The 24,588-nt window shown below is 33.8% G+C and overlaps 1 protein-coding gene across 1 annotated transcript in view; it reads left to right on the forward strand.

Annotated features, from left to right (window-relative positions):
* Window positions 1-15,943, forward strand: part of LOC129228393 (uncharacterized) — a 35,559-nt gene extending 19,616 nt beyond the window's left edge. The window contains exons 6-9 of the mRNA XM_054863071.1: window positions 219-326; window positions 12,986-13,198; window positions 14,230-14,298; window positions 15,550-15,943. Of these exons, the coding sequence (XP_054719046.1) occupies window positions 219-326; window positions 12,986-13,198; window positions 14,230-14,298; window positions 15,550-15,654 (495 nt within the window). The 3' untranslated portion in view covers window positions 15,655-15,943. The remainder of the gene's footprint in view (window positions 1-218; window positions 327-12,985; window positions 13,199-14,229; window positions 14,299-15,549) is intronic.
* The last annotated feature ends 8,645 nt before the right edge of the window (window positions 15,944-24,588 follow it).

The raw sequence follows: 24,588 nt of genomic DNA on the forward strand, positions 1-24,588 counted from the left end.
CACATTATTTTATTTTGAGTTTGTCCTACCAACACACTAACTAAATAACTTTCAAATCAAGCAGTAAATTAAATAAGTATGGCAAAAAAGTGTCATGTTATGGACTCGAAATTTGTCCGAAAATACCATGAAATAGCCCAATAGCTGTCCTTGAATAAGCTGTTAATTTTTATCCTCAAGGAATGCATTGACTACATCCAGTTTCTTTCTCTTTCTAGGATCAAGAATATATTCCTGTGAGAAATGTGCTTGACCTGGATTCAGCAGCTCCTATGCCCCATACAATGAGCAATGCAGAACTGATGCATCATTTCTGGAAACTTAGTGTAAGTACTGATGTTGCTTAATAACTGAAAGGTACAGAGAAATATTTCTGTTGACTTAAGTGTTTTGTGCAAAAGATAATTGGCTATTCCAAAAGTATGCTTCAGCAACCACTAGATAGCACCATTTTTCTGTTTCTGTGAGAAAAGTGACTGATTTTGCGTTTCTTCTGTATCCTTCAACTGTTTTAAGCTGCTGAAATGTATTCCAGCATGAGATTATAAACTCAAAACCTTGAAAATTTACATTGTATAGAATAATGTTTGCATTACTTCAATTTCAAAAAGAATTGCAATAAATAAACAATTAAAGTTATTTTGTCCTTTTAAAGTTTTTCCTTTTCACAAACTTATGATTGTTCTGCGTTAGTTTCATAGAATAATACAGTTCTGGTTAAACATTTCGATAAACTAAACAACATTTTTTAAAATTAGTTTATTTACTGTATTGCATATACCTTTTTTTTAATTTATTATTATTATTATTTTATTATTATTATCATTATTATTATTGATGTGGCAGAGTCCCAACATTGCTCAAATTCGAAAGAACTTTCAAACTATATTATTTGTAATATAATTGTGACAATGGCACCATTTGTTGTACAAGGCTTTTTCTAGAATTTATAAACTGCCTTTTTTTTTCTTTTCCATTACTATCATTGGTTAATTATCTATGCCCAGCCCTAGAAAGAAACACAGTTCTATACATTTTTTTTTTCTGTAAGGACCGAGGTGATAAACAAATGTTGACCAAATTTGTTATGCCTTGCATCATGTCACTACAACCATTTCCCTCATCATTCTGGAATGAATTCAGTCACACTACTTTCTTCTCTTTCTTAACCTATAGTTGGAATGTCTCCAGGTGTGTGACTGATGGTTGACTTTTTTCTCGGCATGTTTTAGAATAGGACACATGCATCAGGCATGTGTTTAAATGAATAATGTACTGAAAGTATTTCTTTAGTGTTTACTTTTGTAAAAAAAATTCCTCTGTTCAGCTTCTTTTCTCTCCCCCTTTTTTTTAGTGACCAGACTGTGCTAAAGTGTGTGGATGTGTTTTATGTACATCACAGAACACATTTTGTTGTTACAAAACAATTTTTAGTAGAATTACAAGAAACAGATACGAGGAACAGTCAATTGAGTGAAAGAGAACCAAAAGAAGGACCCTGTGAAAACATTTCTTTCAGTGAGAATTCTTTCATTTCTTGGGTCACACTTGCTCTGATTCTATTTTTATTGTTTCTCAACCTGGCAATTAGGATTTCAAAGAATTTCGTTAGGACTGCAGTTTTTGAATTTTAAGAAAATACAGTATTATAACTGGTGTAACTTAGATGCAAAATGTCCAGGACCGGATTTAAGGGAGGGCAGGTGGGGCTACTGCCCCAGGGCCTCCACAACAAAGGGGCCCCCACAATAAAATTTTTACAAAATATCCTAACTTTCACGGGTCGAAAACATCGGATATATACATATATATCACAATATTCAGATATATATAAAAGTATCGGATATTTTCAAAAATACGATGATCTTTTTGAACCCTGATTAGAGGCCTCCACTTCTTCCTTGCCCCGGGGCCTCCACACTTCCAAATTCGGCCCTGAAAACGTCAAACAAAGGATGGGTTGCTCTTCAAGGGATCTCTTAAGTCTTAATAGGCTATTGGCTGACCCTGATTACCGCACAGTTCCACTAGGCCTGGGGCCCATTTTTCTTCCTAAGGGGCCCCAAATCACCAAAGAATTAGGAATCGCATGTAAACTGTACGATAAATTCACACATTTTTAAAAAAATAGTTTGAAAAGAATGACTTAATAATTGAAAAAAAAAGAACTAAGAGAATTTTTTTCAGGGCGAATTTAAAATGCACATAATAAATGATTCACATAATTTTGTGATACATAAAAGGGCCCCCAAAAATGCATTCTGACGGGATCCCAAACCTGTAGATCAACCACTGTATTCTGCTATAGAGTAGGGTGGGGCGAAAAATAAAAAGTTTTTCAGATCAACTTTTAATAGTTGCGAAAAGTTGTCTTTGGTAATAATTAGCTTTTGTACAAAATTTTAGGAAGATCAGTTAATATCTTCAGGGGCCGCTGCGATTGTAAAGTTTTATTATAGCTTTTTTCCCGGATCTCATTGTTAAAATATGAAAAATTATGCTGTAAATTAATTTCATTGCCTTTTTTTACTCATTAAATATATATTCATGCATTAAAAGCATATGAAGTAACTCACAAAAGTATTTTATATTACGTATTTACATTTCCATCATCTTAAAAAGAGGCAAAAATGTAAAAAATATTGACTTTTGGGACAATATTAATTAAATAAAAAGTGATGAATTTTTACAAAATGTGGCATGAAAATGAAAACATGTAAGACAAATAAAATCAAATAGCATTTTGCAGTGTGGTATTGCCCTAAGTCAGGGCTAAGGCAGAAATTTTATGTCAAACAGGATTATTTAAAGAGTTTGTGTCATAGCTAGAGTTTTTATAATAATTGTCTTTTTTACTTTCAAAGAAATGCGTCTTTCAAACCTCAAAACGTGCATGAATAAAATCATCCCTCTCTTCTATTTCGACTTACGACTAGAGATGCATCCGTCACCAACTCTACTCAGCGCTCCACGGATTGAGTATGACAAAGAAACATTTTCGCATGCTTTGAAGAAAATGTGGAACACCCCCTGTTTTCACAAATTCATGCAGCTCATCCTCAGATTGTGTCATGGTTATGAAGGTTCTTCTATAAACACATCTTCACACTGCCAATAAATAAATTTTAAGTAGTCGGAAGAAGAAAAGATAAGCACAGGAATGGTAAAAGTACGGATATTATTATCATTCACAGAATTGATGTACTCTCGAAATTCGACGTGCAGCAAACTGCCATGCATGACTTAGATCATCATTTAAAATTGTCAGCAAAATATTTTCAGGATGTGCAAAAAAAAAAAAAAAAAGAAAGCATTCCTCTGAAGGACTGGATCGATGACATATGTAACAAGTTGTCTGGCAAATAACACGACAGATGACTAACTTGCCATAAGTTTCGTGCACCTTCCTTGCATGATGAGTTGCACTTAATTAGAAACCAGCAAGGTGTATAAAATTTTAACAATGAATGAGGCAGGCATTTTTAAATTTTCTGTCGGATATTCTAAGTCGATGTACAAACGCAAAATTCGACTGTCAGTAGTGAGCCATCTACAATGACTCAAGGAACCAAGTGCCATTTGAAAAAGGTTTACAGAGCAGTTGCCACTAATAACGGCTTCAAATATTTGCAGTAATTATTTTTGGTCTGTACTTAGGTACGCTGAATTCTCGGAGACTAGTACTTGGTCGTATATCCAAATATTCTACTAAGTAACGAAGAAGCAATTTGTTGCCATAAAGCTGACATTTTCACCACTGCAGTGGTGTCTATTCGAAATACGGTAGCGATCACACGTTTTTAGAAAACTTGTTCAGACTGACTCTTGTTTGTGAAGTGCTTGCTTTGTAATTGATACAACTAAATTCCGGATCATATTTGCCCGTACCTTCTGTTAAATATTCTCTATCACTTTCTGTTTCCTCAATGCCTTCATAACACCATCACGGGTACTTTTTTGATTCTCCTCTTTGCTCTTGATTTGTCTTTTTGTTTTCCGTTTAAAGATCTATTTTAATTTTCTTCTGGTTTTGATATCAACTTTTAAAGTTAAAATTTTTCTCCCTCCAAGCTGATCTTCAAGAAAAAGTTGTTCTTTGACAGGGACATTGCTAAACTTATCACAGTTACCGCATTGAAATGGCACTTATAACAAGCGATACTGAAAAGTTGTTCCCGAGCTACGAATAAAAATAACTGAATCTTTGCGTAAAACGCATTTGATTTAACTCATTTTTTGTTCATCGTTTTCTTCAGGATTACATGTTTGCTGAGAAAATGTCGAATAATTTGAGTGATGAGTGTTTGCAAAACTACAGGAATAGAGGAACGAGGCTATATCTCTTCCAACTTCGTGGCTACATCTTCTGAAATCTCAGTCACTGTGGACTCTCCGGAAGAACTAAACTATTTTTTTTACATGTGCAAGAAATAAATAATAATTAAGTGCATCTTCATAAGTAGGTAACACAGAATCAGACAAGTTTTTGGTGTTCCGGAAACGGGATCTTTAAACATTTTCCTTTACTTTCATTCTAGAAAAAATTATCCTTCGAATGTTCTCCGCTTTTGCTGGTGTTAGAAATATCATTCCAATACGCTCAAAATATAAACATACAATGTACTGTGTACTCGATGCTGCAGGAATGTGTCTGGAACTTTTCCCAGTCAAAGTTCAAGATTGCACAACACATTTAAATGGCATTTCCCATGATTCTTGGAGTTTGATAGCAGTGCCTCTTCAAATTCCAGACTTTTTACAACAAAACCATGCATTTCCTTTTTTAAAAGTAAACGTTTTAAGACCAAAATTTTTTTGAAAGCTATTTCACTTGTTATTAACACATAAATGTCCTTAAGATGTAAAAAAGTTGCAATTAAGATAATTTAAAAGCATACTTTTTGCATTAAAACCATGAAATTGTGCGAAAAAAAATGTTAAAACTTTGCGATCGCAGCGTCCCCTGAAGATATAAACCGATCTTCGTCAAATTTTGCACATAAGCTAACTATTGCTAAAGACAACTTTTGGCAGCTATTAAAAGTTGATCTTAAAATTTTTTTATTTTTTGCCCCACCTTACTAGGGCCTTCAGGGGGTCTCCAAATTATTGTGGGCCTAGGGCATCACTTTTAGTTTGTTGGGCCTTGGCTATTGGTCTTCTTACTGGTCACTTTAAAGCGGCACTTTGCTATAATGGGTGTTGGTAGTGATTTAGTTGCAGAGGTTGCATCTTTCATGAGGAAACTTACAGTCAGTGTGATTGCAAAATGTTTTCTGCCTATAGGTTTCAATACTTTTATTCCTCAATTGCTCCAGCCTTTTCAGATTCATGACACTCCTATTAGATGTTTGCTAAATTTTGCTTCAGCTTCTGGTGGTTTTTTAAAAAGACTTCTATTTAAGGACTAGTGCAATACTGCCATGCTAAACACAAAAGTCATGTTTTCACTTTTTATCGAAATTGAGTTGCAGTCACCAGGTGATTCTTTGTCACATATCTCCCTCAAATATGTTTTATAGTCATTTGTCAGTGGGAAATATTTTTTTAAAAAATCTAAAAAAAAGTTACATCTGAATCAAATACATGGGGCCGCAAAACTTTAAAAGGAAATTTCTCATTTTGAACTCCGCTGCAGGTAGGACTTTTGCATTTAGCATGGCAGAATAGTCCTCTAGTTGCAGTGCTTGGTTCAATTAAACCTCCCTTTATTTCAGTTAATTTCATTTTTGGGTTAAAATGCCCTTATTATAACAGAATTGTTCTCTTTTTCTTTAAAAGATCTTTGCTCACTAGAAAATCTGCTACTTTTGGTAAAATACAGCTTTATCTCTGACGTCGCTCTATTTAGCGAGTTTTTCTATTTAAAGTTGGTTTTCACGGTCCCAGATGGTCCACTATAGTTTTAAAAGCATTCTATTTAAGGACGATTTCTACTTAACAACGATTTTTTGTGGTCCCTTGAAAGTCGTTAAACAGAGAGCCAACTGTACTCAAATTATTATAAACTAGCCGCCTTCGGCGACCAGCTGGTCCACCTTTTTACACCAGGGTTGCCACCTTCGGCGGCTGCTCAGACAATTTAGCGATGGTATTAATCAATGTTTTTCTCTATATATCAATATTATCATCTGCCTTTTTACGCCAATGTTGCCGCCTTCGGCAGCTGCTTAAATAAGTTTCGTGGTGGTATCAATCTCTCTATATCTATATCATTATTAATTTAAATAAAATATTTTCCAGATCTATCTCCAGTTCCATCGTTTTTAATATTTTTAAAGGAGGGGGAGGGGAGAGGCAAACGGCTTGCTCTTCATGCAAATTTTGTCGAAAAATAACAAAAAACACTTCCGCTTTTACTTGAAAGCATTGTTTTTGCAAAGTCATGGTGTGTGTGGGGGGGAGGGGGCATTGACACCCCGTTGAAGTTCTTTAAATGACGGGCATGTCTCTTTCTTGCTGTCCATCTACTATATCGACCTCTGCATTTGTCTGTCTATCTATCTATACGATCTATGCATATCTACCTCTGACAGTAATTAACAATCTTTTTTTTATTTATATACAAGCAGCCGCCTACGGCGGCCGTTTGGCTTACTTGTCATTCACCATTTTACGCCAAGAAGTCGTAAAATAACAAAAAGTGCGTCCATTTTTATGTGAAAGCATTGTTTTCAAATCGTAGTGGTGATACCCCCCCCCCCTACCCCCGTTGTTGTTCTTTAAATAGCGGGTCTGTCTATCTCTCACTGTACATCGGCCTGTAGATTTATCTTTCTCTAGATCCATGCAAATTTACCTCTGATAGTAATTAACAATCTTTTTTTCAAAGAAAAAAAAGTATTAATTTGAAAAAAAAAAAATTTGTACACTCAAAAACATCTACCATGCGATCTATCTCTAAATTTTCTCATCTATCTCTATTTATTTTGATTTATAACCTCCAATCTTATTCCCTAACAAAAAGAAAATCATGCAAAAAAAGCGCGCTTACTTATTTATTAAAATAGCACAAAAAATTGGTGTCTCTGTGGTACCCGGAGTTTACCAAAGTATAAAAATCATTGTTTTTATTGAAATTCAAAAAAAAAAGTGACTAGGACCAAAACGACCCGATGTGGTCCGTCTGATTAACCGAAATCAAATGTTTAGCAAAACATCCGGGGGATGGGGGAGAAGCAAATGAAATACCTGGAAAGAAAAAAAAAGCGAAGGAATCCTTCGAAAGGAAGAAAAGAAAAAAGCAAGTTACGTACTTCAGTTAGATCACGTGGTGCATTACGTCATATTCGAAACGGTCAGCGGACATCAGATCTTTGGTGAAGCGATAGCTCATATCTTCGTTCTGCCTTTAAAAAATTGTAAAAAAAAAACTTTTCAATATTTTTGAAAACTTTTTTTCTGTAGAGGACGAAATGTTCTGGCTACTACATAGAAAAATTGTAGAAAAGAGGTTATTATGTTTTTCACGGGATGCGTTTAGAAAAAATTAAACCCAGAAAAAAATGCAAAATAAAGGTTTTTTCAAAAATTCATAAAAAATACAAAAATTGCTCTGTTTTCAAAAATTTTTCGTTCATCATATTTAAAATTAAATTTCTGCCACTATAGTACAAAAAATATTTGTCTGGTGCGATTGGTTCGGGGTCTGTGAGGTTAAAAGTACTAAAAAGTGCTAAAAATCACATAAAACATTGAATAATTTTTTTAAAATTAAAATATCAAAAATCGAAGCCCGAGGTGCACAACTTTAGCAAAAACTACACCTGTATACCAAATTTCATCTTTCTAGGCCTTACCGTTTTCCCTGGATGCGCGCCCCACACACACACACACAAACATCTTATTTTATTATATGTATAGATAACTAAAGAACAAAAACATTTCCAGTCTTTGGATCCTGAAAAATCCATGAAATGAAGGGCTGGGGACAAAAATGTGATATGCAACACATTGTGAATTTTTCAAGCCAATTTCCAACTTGTAACAAATATTTGTGGAATTTTTCAAAGGCATTTTACATTCTATATGCTGCATTACCAAAACCAAATGTGTTTCTCCAAATGACAACTTCCATTGTTATGTTTATTTCAATTTCAGAAATGAGAAACAAAAATTTTAATTGAACACTGCTGCCATTAAGGATAGGGGTTGAAATCTTCTGATTCTCTCTTCACACATATTCAGGTTAATTTTAGCTCATTTTGACCAGTGGTTTGTTTTCTGCAACTGTTCTGAATGTTGAACGTAAAGTATAATCATGCTCTTTGTTGTTTAATTTCTAGTACAATGACTGTTTTGTATAAAACAGAGAAATGGATCATGTAATCTCTGCTGCAAAATATTTGTTTCGTTTTTCGCTTTTGTTGTTTCCACGTTCAAATGTAGAAAAAATGCAAAAATATACAACATTTAGCGCTTTTGAATTTTCAACAAATGATAAAGATTTTTCCATGCGAATCTTCTGCTGAAAAAAAAAAAGAGATTGGGGTCATACACACACACACACACACACACACTCAAAGATGGCATTTACCTGAATTGGGTGTTTATGAAAGTATAAATGAGTGTAGTAAGATTTAATATGTTACAGATATCTCCAGCATTCTGAATAAGCATACTTAATTTCTGTGTAGCACAGCTGCAAACCGAATAACCCTTCCCTTTCAAGTGTGGTTCATTAAAATTTTTCGAAATCTAGTTAAAAAACACTATGAATTGGTGTAATCAATCATCTAGACTTAGATTTTACTATTAAAAAAAGAAATTCTTTGAAGCGTTTTTCGCAGTGGGTGGAGTCCGCATTTGGGGGAATTTGAGCAAGAAATTGAGACACCAGAAAAAGGCATTTTTGTAATGATACCGTCCATGATCATTAAAGAAAACAAAATACTATCTCTGCAGCAGTATTTGTGGTTTTATAGGGAATATATATTTTTTTAAATTGGTGTCTTTTTTCGTAACCACCAGGACAGAAAGGGTTAACATTTAATACATCCTACAACAGTTCAGTTTTCACTTTTCTAAAAGATAAAGTTACAAAACGATGAGTATCCCCTGCTTTTTAACTTCTCACTAGTCGACCCGTGCGGAACTCCGCACTGTGCTTCGAATCGTTTCATAAGGTATTTCGCTCTTTAAGAATTTTAAAGGAAGAACATTATGAAGAAGAACCGAAAAAAAAGTAAGCGCAGAAGAGAAGGCATGTAATTTAAAGACATCAGTAACAAAATCTCGTTAAATACAACGTTGTGATAATTTGATCATCGCTCACCTTTTGGTCGTACATATTTTCAATTCAAACATATATATCATTAAAAGTGTGGCTGAATAGTGACTCGTGAAAAAGCAATAATTGTGCATGTAAAAAAACAGGTTGTGGCAAATACAGTCCTGCCCATGTGAGCATCTGACGGGAAAAAAAGAAATATTAATGAAATATTTATTGGCACGGATTCGAATTGGCGCCATTCTGATTAACAACCCGACACCCCAACAAACCTAGCAATTGCGCCTTCCTTTTCGAAAGCTATTCAATGAAGGAATGCGTAGTAAAAAACAGCAAAAAAGCTTTTTGCCAAAAAATAAATAAATAATAGTAATAAGATCATGCTTCTATGTTTTGTCATTAACCAGCATGATACGATTTAAAATTATTCGAAAAGCATGGAATTTGATTAAAGAATGACGAAGATCTCACGTAGCGATTGAAACGAACATTCTAGAGAAGTAATAAATTAGATTGAAAATTAGTGTTTTTATCTTTGATTATTGAACTATTTCACATAGAAGGTTGCTTTAACAGTTACGGCTTAAATGCCCGCACATGTTTCTCTTTTAATCAAACACTTAAAATTCAAAACCAAAACCAGTTGAACTGAGTCCGTTTTTTAACTGTAATTTTTCGAACGTAGACAAAATGTATTTTTTTTTCAGCAGAAAGCAGAGGAGTAGAAAATGATTTCTTGCTAATGAAGTTGATAATAATTTTAATGCTTTATATCGTATTCGCGCGAATAAAAAATTAAAGGTTTACTGGGTGAAACTCGTAGTTTTAATTTGGCGTAGTATTTTTTCATTTGTACAAAAGGTCGAACACTGCTATTAGAAACATCTACATTTCAGCATACAATGAAAATGTTTTTCTGCACAAAAAGAATTTCCTTTAGGTAAATCTAATACTTGTTTATGCTTACATTATGCTGCGTGGTCTGGATGTAGTCAAAGCTTAAAAAAAAGGAAGAACACTCTTCGATTAACAGTCAACTTATCCGAATGATAACTGTAGCTTGCGTAAAGGAGTCGAAACACCAAGTAGCATTCCCACTGCATTTATTTTATTACGTTTGTATGTTATGAGTACATGTAAAGCGTAATACTAATATAAATTTGATATTCTTTCGGACAGCCCAAACTTGCCCGAAGTTCAGATAGTTTATAGCCGAACGCTATACCGAAAAAAACTTATCAATTTAACCGAACAACTAAGTCCAGTGCTTTTAAGCTTTTTTAAAATATGAACACACACGCAGGCTTTTTTTTTTTTTTTTGGCGAAAGCGACGTAAAAAATGGAAAACTGCATTAGAACTTTGCTTTTAAAAAATGCATAAGAACTGCAGGCAGCATCAAGGTTCTGAAACAGCAAAGGGCGTTTTCGAAAACTTGATTTTTCCACCGTAAGTCTATTTTTCTTCATTAGCCAGCCTGATAAGTTTTAAAATGAGAAGGGAATAATATATAAGATAAGATATTGAAGAAACATTTTTTTTATTCTTGAAAATTTTTACAATTTGTTACCGCAGGCTGCTTGAACCGTTATGACTTAGATGGCAGCACATGTTCATCATTTAACAGCACGGTTAAAATACAAAATAAATTTAACTATGCTCTTTTTTAAGCGTAGCTTTTTGAATGTAGTAAAAATGTGATAAGCTTTTTTTTTTTTTTTTTTGCAAAAAGAAGAAAAAATATATATTTTACCCTTCAAATTGAGGTAGTAATTTTTTTATTTGTACAAAGAGTCAAAAACTCATTAGAAGAATATATATTTCAATATACGATTTATTATTTTTTTCTGAACAAAAAACAATTCTATTGTAGTCTGAAATCTAAAGCCTGTTACTTATATTTTCGCTTACATTATGCTTTAATTTTCTTACCAGAGCCAAAGCTTAAAAAGAAAAAAAAAAAAAACGTACAATTCCGAAGTAATTTAGCACAAAGTCACTTCAAGTTTTCATATCAGCAATTAGCGTCTCCTTCTCATTTATTCTGCTCCTTCATAGTTGTTATTCACTTAATTAGGTGTTCATGTAATGCGCGATATTTCTCTAATTTTTTGTTGCAGTCCGGACGTGGGCCCGAACACGCATTCTCCTGGTTACGAAGAGAACGCTCTGCCGATCAAGCTATTTAGCTCTGTCGGTCATAGCGCAAATTAAAGTTATAAGTTTAACCGAAAACCTCATTCTGGTTCTTTAAAACAGGTTTTTCGGCTGAAAAAAACAATTTTTAGACCGTGGGTCTATTTTTCATCAGTAGCCAGCACCATAAGCTTTAAAATAAGGCGTAAATCAAATAAATCGATCAAGAATTGAGGAAAATCTGGTGTAGAAACCAAAAACAGGCTACAGAAATAATATATAAGGATACTCACATAGAAATTCTGTGGTGTCGAATGGGATGACTTTGTGACGATAGGGATTAAATTGTGCTACACAGATTGTGCTATAACAGTAGGGTGAGAGGTATAGGGGGTGACACTTTTCAAAGTTTTTTCCCCCTTTTGAGCATTTATTTTATGTTATAAAAATAATATTCAAATAGTGATAATGATTGAAACAATGAAAAGCAATGAGATGTAAGAGAACATTTTAACTTTTTAGGAAAATGTTTGCAAAGTTCAAAAGACTTTTGTTGAAAATGTTTTCTTAATCATACTGTTAAGCACAGCAATTACCTGAGCTATTATTACCATTTTCATGTCCCAAAACTGCTGAGGACTTCCACTATCATCCATACTAGCTATCTTAAAAGTTATTGTGGTATCGTTATACCCCATTGTATATTTGATAAACAATTTCATCTATTTATGGAAAGGAAATTGCGATTTGTTTCACCGTTGCATGTAAACAAACCAACCTTGTGTTGACATTACTTTACATTACGACATTGTGATTCCTTCAGGTCATTCACCTTTCACCGCACTGCTCTTCCTTTCATTGGGAAAATGTTTTTGTTTGAATAGTGCAACCAATCACTTTCTTTAATTCGCAGTATCACATCTTTTTTCTTATTGGCAACATCTTGACATGGGGATAAAAAAAAAGAGGGAGTTTTGAGTGTTGCGATAAGCTGATGGCTGGGTGTGTGTGGGTTTTCGGTTTTTGAAGGGTGTGAACTTGGATATCTTTTAATCTGTGTCTAATTTTTGGTGATGTAGTTAATTTTGGTTCATTTGTTGCTTTTGTCTGCACTGCATAATTCAAAAGAGTTAATTTCTTTAAGCTAAATTTGATTTTGTGTAATGAAAAAGATGTAACTGTTAGCGGATAATGAAGAACATTAAATAATTGTAATTTCGAAACTTTACTATTGTTTTTGTGCTTGTGTTATTGTGTTACACATGATGGTTTTTGTTCTGTTGGGAGTGGATTAGATGCTAGGGGGGTTATTGTGGGGCATATGTACTTAGTTCTTTTTTCGATCACATGCGAGAACTTTCGCTTTTGGTGGCACTGTGTTAGTGCTACCGGTTTTCCACACCACGGTTATAGTGTTGGCACTTACGCCCCTTTGCTTTTCTATGTGCTTCAATTTTAGTGACAAAAAATCTATTATAAAGAAAAAAACTTTTTGTTGTAATTTAATAAATCCAATTCAAGAAAGAAAAAAGTGCTGAGTTCCTTCTGCATAACATTAATTTGATATGTCATTACTTATATGAAATATTTATGTTTAATGAATATGGCTTTCTTTTTCCAGTGTCGGCTGCGGTTTTCTTCATGTGCACTTCAACGCTGGTATGCCAGTTTAACATCTCTGGTGCTCTTGCGCTGTGCCACTTACCTGGTGCGATGGCTGACCCACTCTGCCTTAATGTCGGATATAGTGCAGTTTGCTGCTCCCCTTGCCCTTCTAGTAGTTCTTTCAACAGCTATTGCAGAAGTTAACTTTGAGGGTCAGCGCCTCCCAAGGGTGAGTAACCCACTGAGCTAGTTTTTTCTTTTTAAATTAGTTTTTTCATTATTGTTTTGGTTTGTCCATCCTTCTCTTGAGGTTTCTGTTTTGATTGAATAGGACATGTTTCACTGTAGGTTCTGACCATATTTGTTCTTTGGAAAGAGTTAGGTTGAAAAAACAATGACATTTATTTAAATTGTGAATTATGTGTGACATTTCAAAAAAAGAATCGTATTCTGGTGTTGACATAATTGTATGCCATATATTGACAAGAAATGACATTTTAATTCACTATCAATATTTTCTCAGCTGCTCATTTGGAAAATACTCAATAAACACTTCACTCAAGCCTTATTTTTAAGCGACTAATATGAACATTTTGAAAAAAAAATGCAAATTTTGTGGAACTTTTGAGTGATCTCCTCGATCCCTGGGGTTCAGCAGAGCAGAATTTAAGAAACTCTGCTCAAAGAATTAGTTTTTAATACTTAATTATGTTTTAGGATGTTAATCAAATTTTCAAACCTTCGTATTGCTTAACTGGTGTCAGTCGAAAGTTTTAACCAAAAAAAGAAAAAAACCTTAGGTACTGCTTACTTGTGATTAATTCAACATTAGGCATTTATTCGTTGTTAAAAAAAAATGAAAAATACACAGAAGCCAAAGATCAGACTTTAAAGAAGAAATGGGACAAACTGAATTGCATACAAAAGTTTTTAAAAAAATCATTCTGCCATCAACATCAATGCTACTTTGAAACAAAATTTAAAGTTGGTAAAATAGTGATGTACTATTATGTAACTGCAAATTAACTAGAAACTCAAGATTAGTACCATGCTCAATGACATTGCTGGTTTACATACAAGTGCCCATCAGAGTGTCATGTGTATCTTCTTTCTCAATTCTTTTTTCTCCCCCCCCCCCCCCTCCCCACGCATCCCTTACTTTTTTTTTTTTTTTTTGCCTTTTAAAATGATTCAGTTTACATTTTGATGAAGAGAAAGATATTTCATATGAGTCATTCAAATGTGTCCTTTTTTTTTCAGTACATTTATCCCACAGAGGAGCGCCTAAGAACCTTGCAGTACATGTCACAGAATGCCCTGGCGATGTCGGTGAGTATTACGTTTGGAAGATCACTTTATGTAGCGTTTTACAGCAATATTTTTTCATGCTCATATGTAACTCAAGGTGCATTTCAAACGTGTTAAAAATGTTATTCATAGACTGAAGCAATTTTTGTGTGCTTTGGAAAAAGTGGAAGGATACTAATTAGGGCAACACGGCTTTAAACAAAAACTTCTACTTTCAAACCAGCTACGAGTTCCATATTAACTTATAACAGTGGTTCCCAATCTTTTTCTCATTGTGGCTCCTTTTTAGACAGTTAAACAACCTGCCACCCATCTGTGCACCTGCACATATAAATATGTATGAACACATTATGCATGTTTTGCTTGATAACTCAAGGTGCTTGACACATTTAAAGCGTTTACCAAAACATGATTAGTTCATACAACATCGAAAATAGCTGCTATAACATTTAACACATTTTTCAACACTTTCAAAATTCTTGCACTCAATTATTGATTTTCCAACTTGTGATAAAAACGAGTCATAAAAAATGAAATTTGATAAATTAACACACAGTAATACAAAATACAAATAACGGTTAGTATTAATTGCAATTTTTTTAAACTAAAGTTCTTTTATTTACTCTGTATTTTTGTGGAATGTAACCCCCACTTAAAATGAGGCTCTACTGTATTTGATCAAAACTGATGAAAAGGTATAAATTCCTACATCAACGTTACTTGTTTCTTATTATATAGCCAATTCTGATTTTGTAAAATAAGTTTTCATAGCTTTTTTTTTTCCTTTTTTTTTTTTTTTTTTTTTTGATTTAGTGTGTACAACTTTCATTCTTTTGTGAATAAATAATCACAAAGTTGCAATAAAAAATATTTGGCTATAATTTTAAACACTTATATGGTCACTTGTTGCTCCAGGTTTAAGTTTGTTTCAGACAGGAATAAAGTCTCCTGGTATGAATGACACTTGATCATTTTACCTATTTTTGATTTTCCTTTAAAATATTTGATTATAATATGTAAATTTAAGAAACAGCATAGCAATTTAATAGTCTAACCACTGCTAAATATGTAATAACAAATATTTTAGTTCCATAAATTCAGATAAAAGTTACAAACTGCAGCAAAAAATGAGATCAATTGTCCCCAGTTTCCCCCACCTTTTTATTTACTATTCCATTGGTTTAGAAATGTACTTTCTTAAACTTAGTAATTTATTAAAACTAAAGAGTGACTGATCATTACTGTTATTTTTAGCATGTATTTATTTTTCAGATCTACGGATTTGGAATGACCCATGGCACCATCGTGACAGTGGTATTTGCCATGTTAGTTGGATTTGTATCGAAAATTGTCATCACAGAAATGACCAAGTCATGAACCTTGTGGACTATTTTTATTTTGCTGACTACAGGGACACTTCCACCTTTCTATTGACCAGTATGAATGTAATCTAGAGCCTGTTGCCAAGAAAATTTAAAACCTAAAAAGGAAATTTATTAGACTGACAAGTGATCCTTGTTAAGCGAGGTTTAAGTGCCTTTCCATGACATTCCAAAGATATACACATCTATGTTGGAGATATTTTAATAAGAGTGATATTGTTTGTTTTTGAAGAGTGTATTCTTGAATCTGTTTTTAAATTATAAGGACATTTTAAATAAATATTTATTGGTAAAAATACTGTGTCTTAAATCTCCCTAAATTATGATTATAAGACCTTGTATAGAATAATTTAATATTTGAAAATAATAATAGTAATATATTTGAAAAAATTGATTGTTTCTGACAAAATTACTTACACAAATTCATATATATATATATTGATTTGTATAGAATAATTTAATCTTTGAAAATAATAATAGTAATATATTTGAAAAAATTGATTGTTTCTGACAAAATTACTTAAACAAATTCAAAACTTAGTAGAAATATCTTTGAACTTCAAGTATGCATAATTTAGACAGCAAAAATTCCCCTCGTAACATTACATTATACATTTTTTTGCATGCATTGTATTGTTTAGACTAAATCACTTAAAACAACTCTTCCGCAAAACCTTGATTTTCTCCAAATTCTTGTCAGAGTTTAAAATTTGTTATGTCAAAAAATAAAGCTTAATTTGCTATGACTTTTGGCCCAAAAACTAAGGTTGTGTGATTATTTTTGGATCTGATATTCAGCAAAAAGAGTGATGTGACTGGTTTCACCTATCACAAAGGCAATAGTTTACTGCTTACACCAGGCTGCGTTAAAAGCGTAATCAATAATCAATCTTTTGTATTGTTGAATTATATGCAGTAATAATGTGCAAAGAATATCCTATCCGAAAGAAGTCGGTAAACGAAAGAAACAAGGTATTTTTATATGTGAAAAAAACTGACAGTGATATTTATTGTCAAATATGAGAAAATATTTTTCTTTAATTTAATTTTTGTTATTGTAAGTCATTATATGTGATGAAAATCGCTTGGTTTTGAAGGAGCACATAACCACTTGCAATGCACAAAAAATAATAATAGAATCCTTTATTAATCAGTTGAATCGTAGTGATTCAGCAGTTGAATCTTAGTGATTTTTATAGTGAATGGTAAGGAAAACAATTAAAAAGGAAATTTTACAATTCAATGCAGAGCATGCTCCTTACAAAGATATGCAGTTTGATTGCTAGGTGTAGCAACCTTGTTCCTAGGATTTTCTTTAGTAAATACTAGACAACAACAACTATTACTCCTCAGAGGTCAAAATAAACTATCGTTATCAATCACTATTTGCCATTCATCAGCAAGTTTCCGCATCTGGTCAAAGTACTATTCAAATGGTTTCGAATCAAAGAACTCATGACATCAGTGATGTCCAAAAGATTTTTTTTTAAAGGGGGTTAGGGTCGGATCCAGGCGATAACTGAGGGGTGGGGCGAATGACTAATGCATTATATGGCGGGAGGGGTGACTTTAATAAAAATAAAGCAAAAACTTTATAGATATGGAGCATGCTCGTTTTTGCTTAATTATTACACTCACTGCTAAAAGCTAAGCACAAAGAGGTAAAATGCGAAAAAATTGATAAGTACTGCTTTGATTGACCCGGAATGCATCAGGGAGATAGCAAATATGTTTATTCAATGAGCAAAACAAAGAATTACACCCAGAGATGAAAACAATAGTCAGGGCCGGATTTAGCTTTTGAACCACTCCGTGCAAAAGGAAAATTTGCGCCCCTTTTGAACTGCATGTATAAAGAGCCCCCCTCCCCCCCCCCTACAAATAAAAAACATATGCTCTTTTTTACATTTTTTGGCAAACGCATAAAATGTGTCAAAGTAACTTGGCATTTATTGTAAATTGTAAATATTAATAATAATTTTCAAATCGGTTGACAGATTTGATTCTGATGATTTCCAATTCTCCATTCATATGACAGCGGTCTCAAAGAGAGCTGTCTAACATCTGGTTTAAGTGGGAGTCCTTACTAGAATATGAGCATATAAATAAAGGGACTTGTGTTATCTATATGTGGGATCTGGAATTAGTAGAATTATGCTTATGTGTTGCATGCATATTACTAATCCTTTTTCTATGTGCAAATAAATAAATAAAATAGTTTCAATTTTGAGATTTTAAAATCAGATTATGTTTTTTGCAATTACGAATTGCGAAAGGACCCTACTCGTTGGGTTCTACTAATGGCTCTTATCGTAACGAAAATTGGAACTCAAGACTCAAATTATGTGCTGAATGCTATGTGCTGGATACTTTTTTCGCGAAAAAAAAAATTGTACAGTCGAGAAGGTTGTTTATAAATAATTCGATTCTGAGGCACGTGGACGCCTGCATTAAATAGAAAAATAAAATCAAGGGACGGACGTCGTTCAACGGTCAAGTGAAAACAATAAGCAATTCATAATTGCTCAAAGAAAAAAAAAAAAAGAGCAATGTGAACATTGCGTCAAGGGTAAACTTTTCGCATAATGAAGGGGTCTAGGGGTTACACCTTAAAAAAATTTCTGAATTGTAGCTCTGAAAACGTTATTTTAGACAATCTTTGATGATATTAGGAAGAGAAGAAATGTTAATGGGACCTTACTTTGGAATTTTTCGAACTAGAAGGCTCAGAACAAAATTTTAAACCATTCGAAATTTTTCTGTAAACAAAATTTGAAAAAAGGAGGGGAAGAAAGGGTTGTTGAAACGTCTAGAGAGGAAAATTTTCAAAACAAAAATGCAGTTGTTAGCAATTTTTGTCTTTTTTTATTTATTTATAATGAGGTTGTGTTAGAGGTATCGACTTTTGTATACCTAGTGCGATCTCCCGATGTTGCATCCATTCTTTTACGTGGCACCGTGCCACGATAATATCGACGCCCAGTTTCCGTATCAGATGGAGGTACCTGAGTTCTTACAATGCGAAACTGAGCTGTGAATTTAATTTTTCCGAGAGTACTTCAAGCCAAATGAATAATCGAAGGATATTTCACATGCCGAAAAATCATACAATCCGAGCACTGTCTATTTTATGCATCTTGAAAATCCAGCGATTGGAGCCAGGTTTGAACCTGTGTTTTCAGGCGTAAGATGCCAACTCCTAACCATTACACCACTCAGTCGGCAGGCAACACTTGTTGAAGTAGAGGAACGGGAAGGGGTCTGGGATTGACGAATTCTTCATAGTAAATTGTCAGAAGTTTTAATTTCGAAAATCTTAGTTTTAGACGATCTTCGGGATGTCAGGATGAAGAGGATTAAGTGCCTCGCCCCTCGGAATTTTTCAGAATTTAAATCGTTTAAACAAAAGTTGATCTTTAATGGTGGAAAGGGAAGGTTCGAAAAAACTTCCGCGAAAACGTTTCAAAATTGAAATTATAACTACGCAAGTTGTAAGCAATCTTTGATGACGTTAGAGGAAGGGGTAAGATTCGAGGAGACTTCCTCGGAAATTTTTCAAAAATAAAGTTTCGAAAACAACTGTAGACAATCTTTGATGATGTTATAGGGACCAGGTTCTAGGATTTCCCCTAACCCTTGGAACTCTTTCGAAATTACAGTCCTAAAAATGCAAACATTAAAATTTTCAATTTTCACCCTTACCTTACATTTTAATATGTTTGAATTCAAAAGCTTACAGCCCCAGTAGAATATTTCACAGTTTTGGACGGAGGTGTTTTTATTTTTTATTATTTTATTTTTTACTTTTGAGTGATAACTATGGTCATATTTTCTACTATGTTTCATTTTAAATATCGTGCCTCATTAATCTCCTGTAGAATTCTTGTTCTAACCTTCGTTTTTTCCCTTCAACCATTTAACAACTTCTGGTGCGTTTTTTCATAACAATCGTTTAAATCTCACTTCTCTCCATTTCTCTCTACTTTGATTTTTTATCTGTTTGAACCATATTTCAGCGGCACATACATTTTTCAGCATTTGGCTGTGAGATTTTCATGGTAAGAAAAAAAAAATGAAAGTAAGAAAAACAGAAACAGAAAAACATTAGCTCCCCAGACGCTATCTTGTTATTTTATAAATTTATACATTTTTTAGTCTAAAGCTTGCCATGAGTTTCCAAATTGCACTGAATACTGTAAAAGCACTTTTTTCGAGAGGTTTTAATTTTCGCAACCCTGTCATAGTCGAAAATTTTAAACCTCGCAAAAATTCTTTTTATGTCGGATTTTTCAACTTTCGCTTCTGTTTACAAAAAAATCGTGAAATTTTCAGCTCGCGAAATCACCGTTATCTTCCTTTTCGTGAAAATTACGGCTCGCGAAAGTTAGTCCTATTACAGTAGTTTTTTTTTCCCCCTGTTTAAAGATGTTTGAAACGTTCATCTCAGCGGCTCTTTGTTTTTCTTATTAGTACAGATGTTCTCTGATATATTACTAAAGATATATATATATATATATATATTAATTTGCATTTTGTTCTCAAATTTTACAGAAAAAATTGTCATTTTCGTTATTTTTTTATTTTAAATCTTTAACGCCACGAAGGATTTCCTTTCGTTACATAAGTAAAATCAAATTGGCTGCTCGTTTTCTAAAAAAACTGGGATGTTTACATCGCTCTCCTTCCCCCTCCAAGAGAGTATGGGCACTCCGATGGGAAGTCACTGTGATCTTCCAAAAAAAATTTCAGTTCGGGACGCGTCCCGGCTGGTGTTGATCCTACAGATTATTCTCCTTCATTTAAAATGATTTTAAAGTCTCTGTAATAGGTAAAAGAACTAACACCTTTTACTTCAACCTTATGCAGACTACGATTATAGAATAGATAAAGGGATATCGCGATGCGCCCTCTTCATTTGTAGATAGTGCCAGTATTTTTTCCAGAGAACTTAGGTTTTTTTTTTTTTTTCAGTCGCTCATTGCAAATATTTTTCTCATTTTGATTTGGCGATTTTGCGCCCCTCAAAAATTTTTACTCCGTGCCGGGGCACGGACTGACGGAGTATTAGTCCGGCCCTGCAATAGTACGTTTGCCTAAATTAAAAGATGATGTCATAATAGAGTCTTTTACAAATTATTGTTTAAATTCAAACAAACAGCAAAAACTGACTTTAATAGGGTATTTGAGCACCCTTCATCAGCATACAAAGTTTACAACATGTAACCATGCATTTTATAAGGTGACCAGCCACCAGAGTCGAGTAATCACCATTCCTCCTGTAGAGCTGTTTCCAACTCTGAGAGTGACTGCAGGTGGGAAATGTGTACAAACCGCAAGGCCAAGGGCATCCCCAAGATTTTCAATGAGATAAAGATTGAGTGAGTACATCGGACAGTCCATACGCATTATATTCTCATTCTCCAGGTAGTCAAAAATTGGTAGTTCTATGGGGACGCTCATTATTGCCAATTAAAACGGAAGCAGGACCCCTTGATGCAGTGTACTATCTCATAGGTCAGTCTAGGACTTCATTCCAATACCGTATATCCGTCACAGAACCCTGTATGTAGATGTGCAGGTCATTTCGATAACTCAACGTAATCACTGGCCAGGCCATGATACTTCCAACTCGGAATGCGTGGTATTCGTTGTTGTTCTGTAGCCGGTAACAATACCCTTGTTCTCTTCAGACCCTTACATGCCCGTCATCAGGTTGCAGAACAAATCTTGACAACCCTGTGAACATAATATTGCCCCAATCAGACAGTATCCAACTGACATGTTGTCGGCACCACTTTGATTGAACCCCTCTGGACTGGACGGAGAAAGAAACACAAACTCGTGGTACCCGGGAGTACAGCCCAATCATGTGTAGCCTTTGGCGCACTGTAGTGGCAGATGTCATCTTACCTATGGCCACTGCAACATAGATGTCACATGTGTGGAGTACGTTCTTCGGTTCCACATGACTACAACACCAATATACCAACCTTCCGCTGGGTCTGCAACCCTTGGGTGACCAGTCATAGGTCTTCGGACAACTGTTTGGCTCATTAGAAATTGTTTCCATGATCTTGAAAAAAGAGAGTGATGAATGCCAAAGAAAAGAGCAACATTTTGATTAATTGTCCTTCTCCAGCATGTCCAACATCAGGTCATTGCTCAGAATCTACCATTTGTCTTCTGAAATGCAAATAATCAATTCTGTCTTGAAAACAAATCGTACAAAATATGCTAAACACTTTTTATTGGCACTTACAAGCACCTCCTGCAACCCTTCATAATGCTGCCTTCTTAAACAACTGCCTTTTTTGCATATTTTTCTGCATGAAACAGTGAGAGATTGAATGTTCTCTAACTTATTTGCATACTTTTAGATACCTCTGCATTGAGTTGCAGCATCTCCAATTTGGATTGGCTTCCGAAAATCTAAATTTTTCTCTCCGTGCTTAACTTTTGGCAGTGAGTGTACATATGAAGTTGATTCAATGAAAGTTGAAGTATTTCGAGTAAACAAAATGAAAAAAAAAAAGGAATTTCTCCAGTGTTCTGGATCTATTCTGTAACTCAAGCTTCTGATTTGTTTGAGGGCTAGGGAGCTTTTTAAGAGACATTAAGATCATCAATGGTACTATTTTTCCTTGTAAAAGAACGGTTGCAATATCAAGATGCCCATCTCTTTTTACCAGTCTTCGTAGTGGACAAAGCAAATAAACATTGAGAATATTTACTGCAAATATTGGAATTGTAATAAAAATTTAATTATAAATAGTTATATATTCGTTTGGTGGTCAAGCTAAATTTTACTTATTGAAGTCTTAATAACATTCTATTGGTAATTTTTTGACGCTGAAATACTAAAATGTAGTTTTAGGCAATCTTTGGTAATGATAAGAGGTATGAGAAAAAGAGCTTGGCTGCACTTTTTCGTAAAATTTTCGAATGTGAAAATCCTAAAATAACAATTGTAAGTCATCTTTAGGGGCGTGTACAGAAATTTTTCTTGAGGCGCACAAAAAATATTTTTGGGGCACCTCCGTAATGTTTACCCCCTCATACATTTAGAATCGTTCATTCTACTTTCTCCCCTCTTAAATAGTTACATAAGGAAGATTTTAACAAATCTGTCAAAACTAACGAAAGTGTTTACAAATTTATCGTTTTTGGGAAAACATGTTAGAGTATTGTAGAGTATTTGCTTCTCACTGCCTCAATTGTAGAGTACTGCAAAGTCACATCTCAATTAGCGACTATCGTTTGGTATTTAAAAATGTGCTTTAAAAAAGTCCATTGCGTCTTAATGCATCGCTCTTATGGGATGGGAAAAATTTTTGCACAAAAACTAATAGGCTTGATCAAATGAAAACGCGTGATGAGTGACTGCCGTTGTTTTTACTAAGAGTAAATAATTGTGATTATTTAGCAAAAGATCCCCATAAACTATTCCACCTTCTAAAAAATATTTCTATTTTCTTATGGAAATCATGTAAGTGGTTTTTGCTCGACAACTTCAAATTTCGGACAAAAACGATGTCTATTTGATTTGTGTATTTCTCTATCCAATTCCATTTGGCTTGTTGCTTCATTAACGTTGGTCATTGTTTCAGTGCTTTTTTTTTTTTTTTTTTGTTACTGGTTGGGTCTCAGGGAAAGTTTTTTTTAATAATTAAGCTAATTTTACCACTCATCAGGGTTTAAGCATTGAATGACCTTAGTAATTTCCGGAAGGAACGCCCGTGGCGTTTGTGTGTTTAAAAGTTAAATTTTCGTAAGTGACTTTTTTTTGCCGTTGCGGCGTTTATGATCGACTTTTCTTTTTATCGCTCTGATTTCAGTTCTACTGTATTAACGAAACTAAAAAAAATAGATACTGGCACATTCTTCTGATGCAATCATATATTATTTACGCATCAATTAGAAGCTTTAAGTAAAGTAAACGGCCGACTGTTCAAAAAATGCGGGAAAAACCGAATTTCCTATTCGCCAATTTTTTGTATGATTACAAGTGAAATGGATCTCAATTTAAACAAAAAGGCAAAGTAAAACCTTAAAAGGAACATAAGGAAGCAAAAAATGAAAAACTTGTACACTATACATATTTTATACAACATAAAAGCGACAGATAACAGAAATTTGCAAAAACTGACTACTTCAAAAATAATCGCGGAAACTTTTTTCGTACATAAGTATGATTATTGTTCATTCTAAATCGTAAACATGATTATAAAATTTCATTTTCTTTCCTTGCAAAGAGTGTATTTGCAAAAAAAAAAAAAAAACGTAGCAAAACCTGGATGGGCGAAACGTTCCTGATTTTTGGAGAAAAATCGGAAATCAATTTAAATGCAATATTTTGTTTTTATTTCTTCATATTTTTAAAAGTTGGGGGATAGCGCTACTAACTATATGTATTTTTTTTTCTTTTTAATAGGTATTTTCTACTCTGATATATCATCAATATCGAGGAGTTGTACATTATTTTTATGTGCTGTGTTTATGGCAATGCGACATTTCTGAGCATTTGAAAATTTTTTGGCAGACTCTTACTCTTTTCGGGGTGCGGCAATTATACCGATGCGGCGTATCTACTGTAAGTTATTTTACTTAGTGCGCCTGATCAAAGGGAGGGGGGAGAAAGAGATATATGCAAGCATTTGATGTCAGGTACTCCCCCCTCACTCTCAATTTCGAGAACAATTTCCGAATGAATATTTTTGTTGTATGGTGAGGATTGAGATAAACTACATGCCTTCCCTTTCTTGCACAGAGAAACGTTAGTAACTGATCTTTGTCTTTGATAAAAATGTTATGTTTACCATGCATGGATGTTTCCTTTTATTTTCGTGAGAAAAATTTTGGAACAAGAAGGAGGTAAAAATCATCAAACCATTAAAACAATATTCATTTTGATTGCTTGATTAAAATTAGA

This window comes from Uloborus diversus, chromosome 8 (genome assembly GCF_026930045.1).
Source record: "Uloborus diversus isolate 005 chromosome 8, Udiv.v.3.1, whole genome shotgun sequence".
Lineage (NCBI taxonomy): Eukaryota > Metazoa > Arthropoda > Arachnida > Araneae > Uloboridae > Uloborus > Uloborus diversus.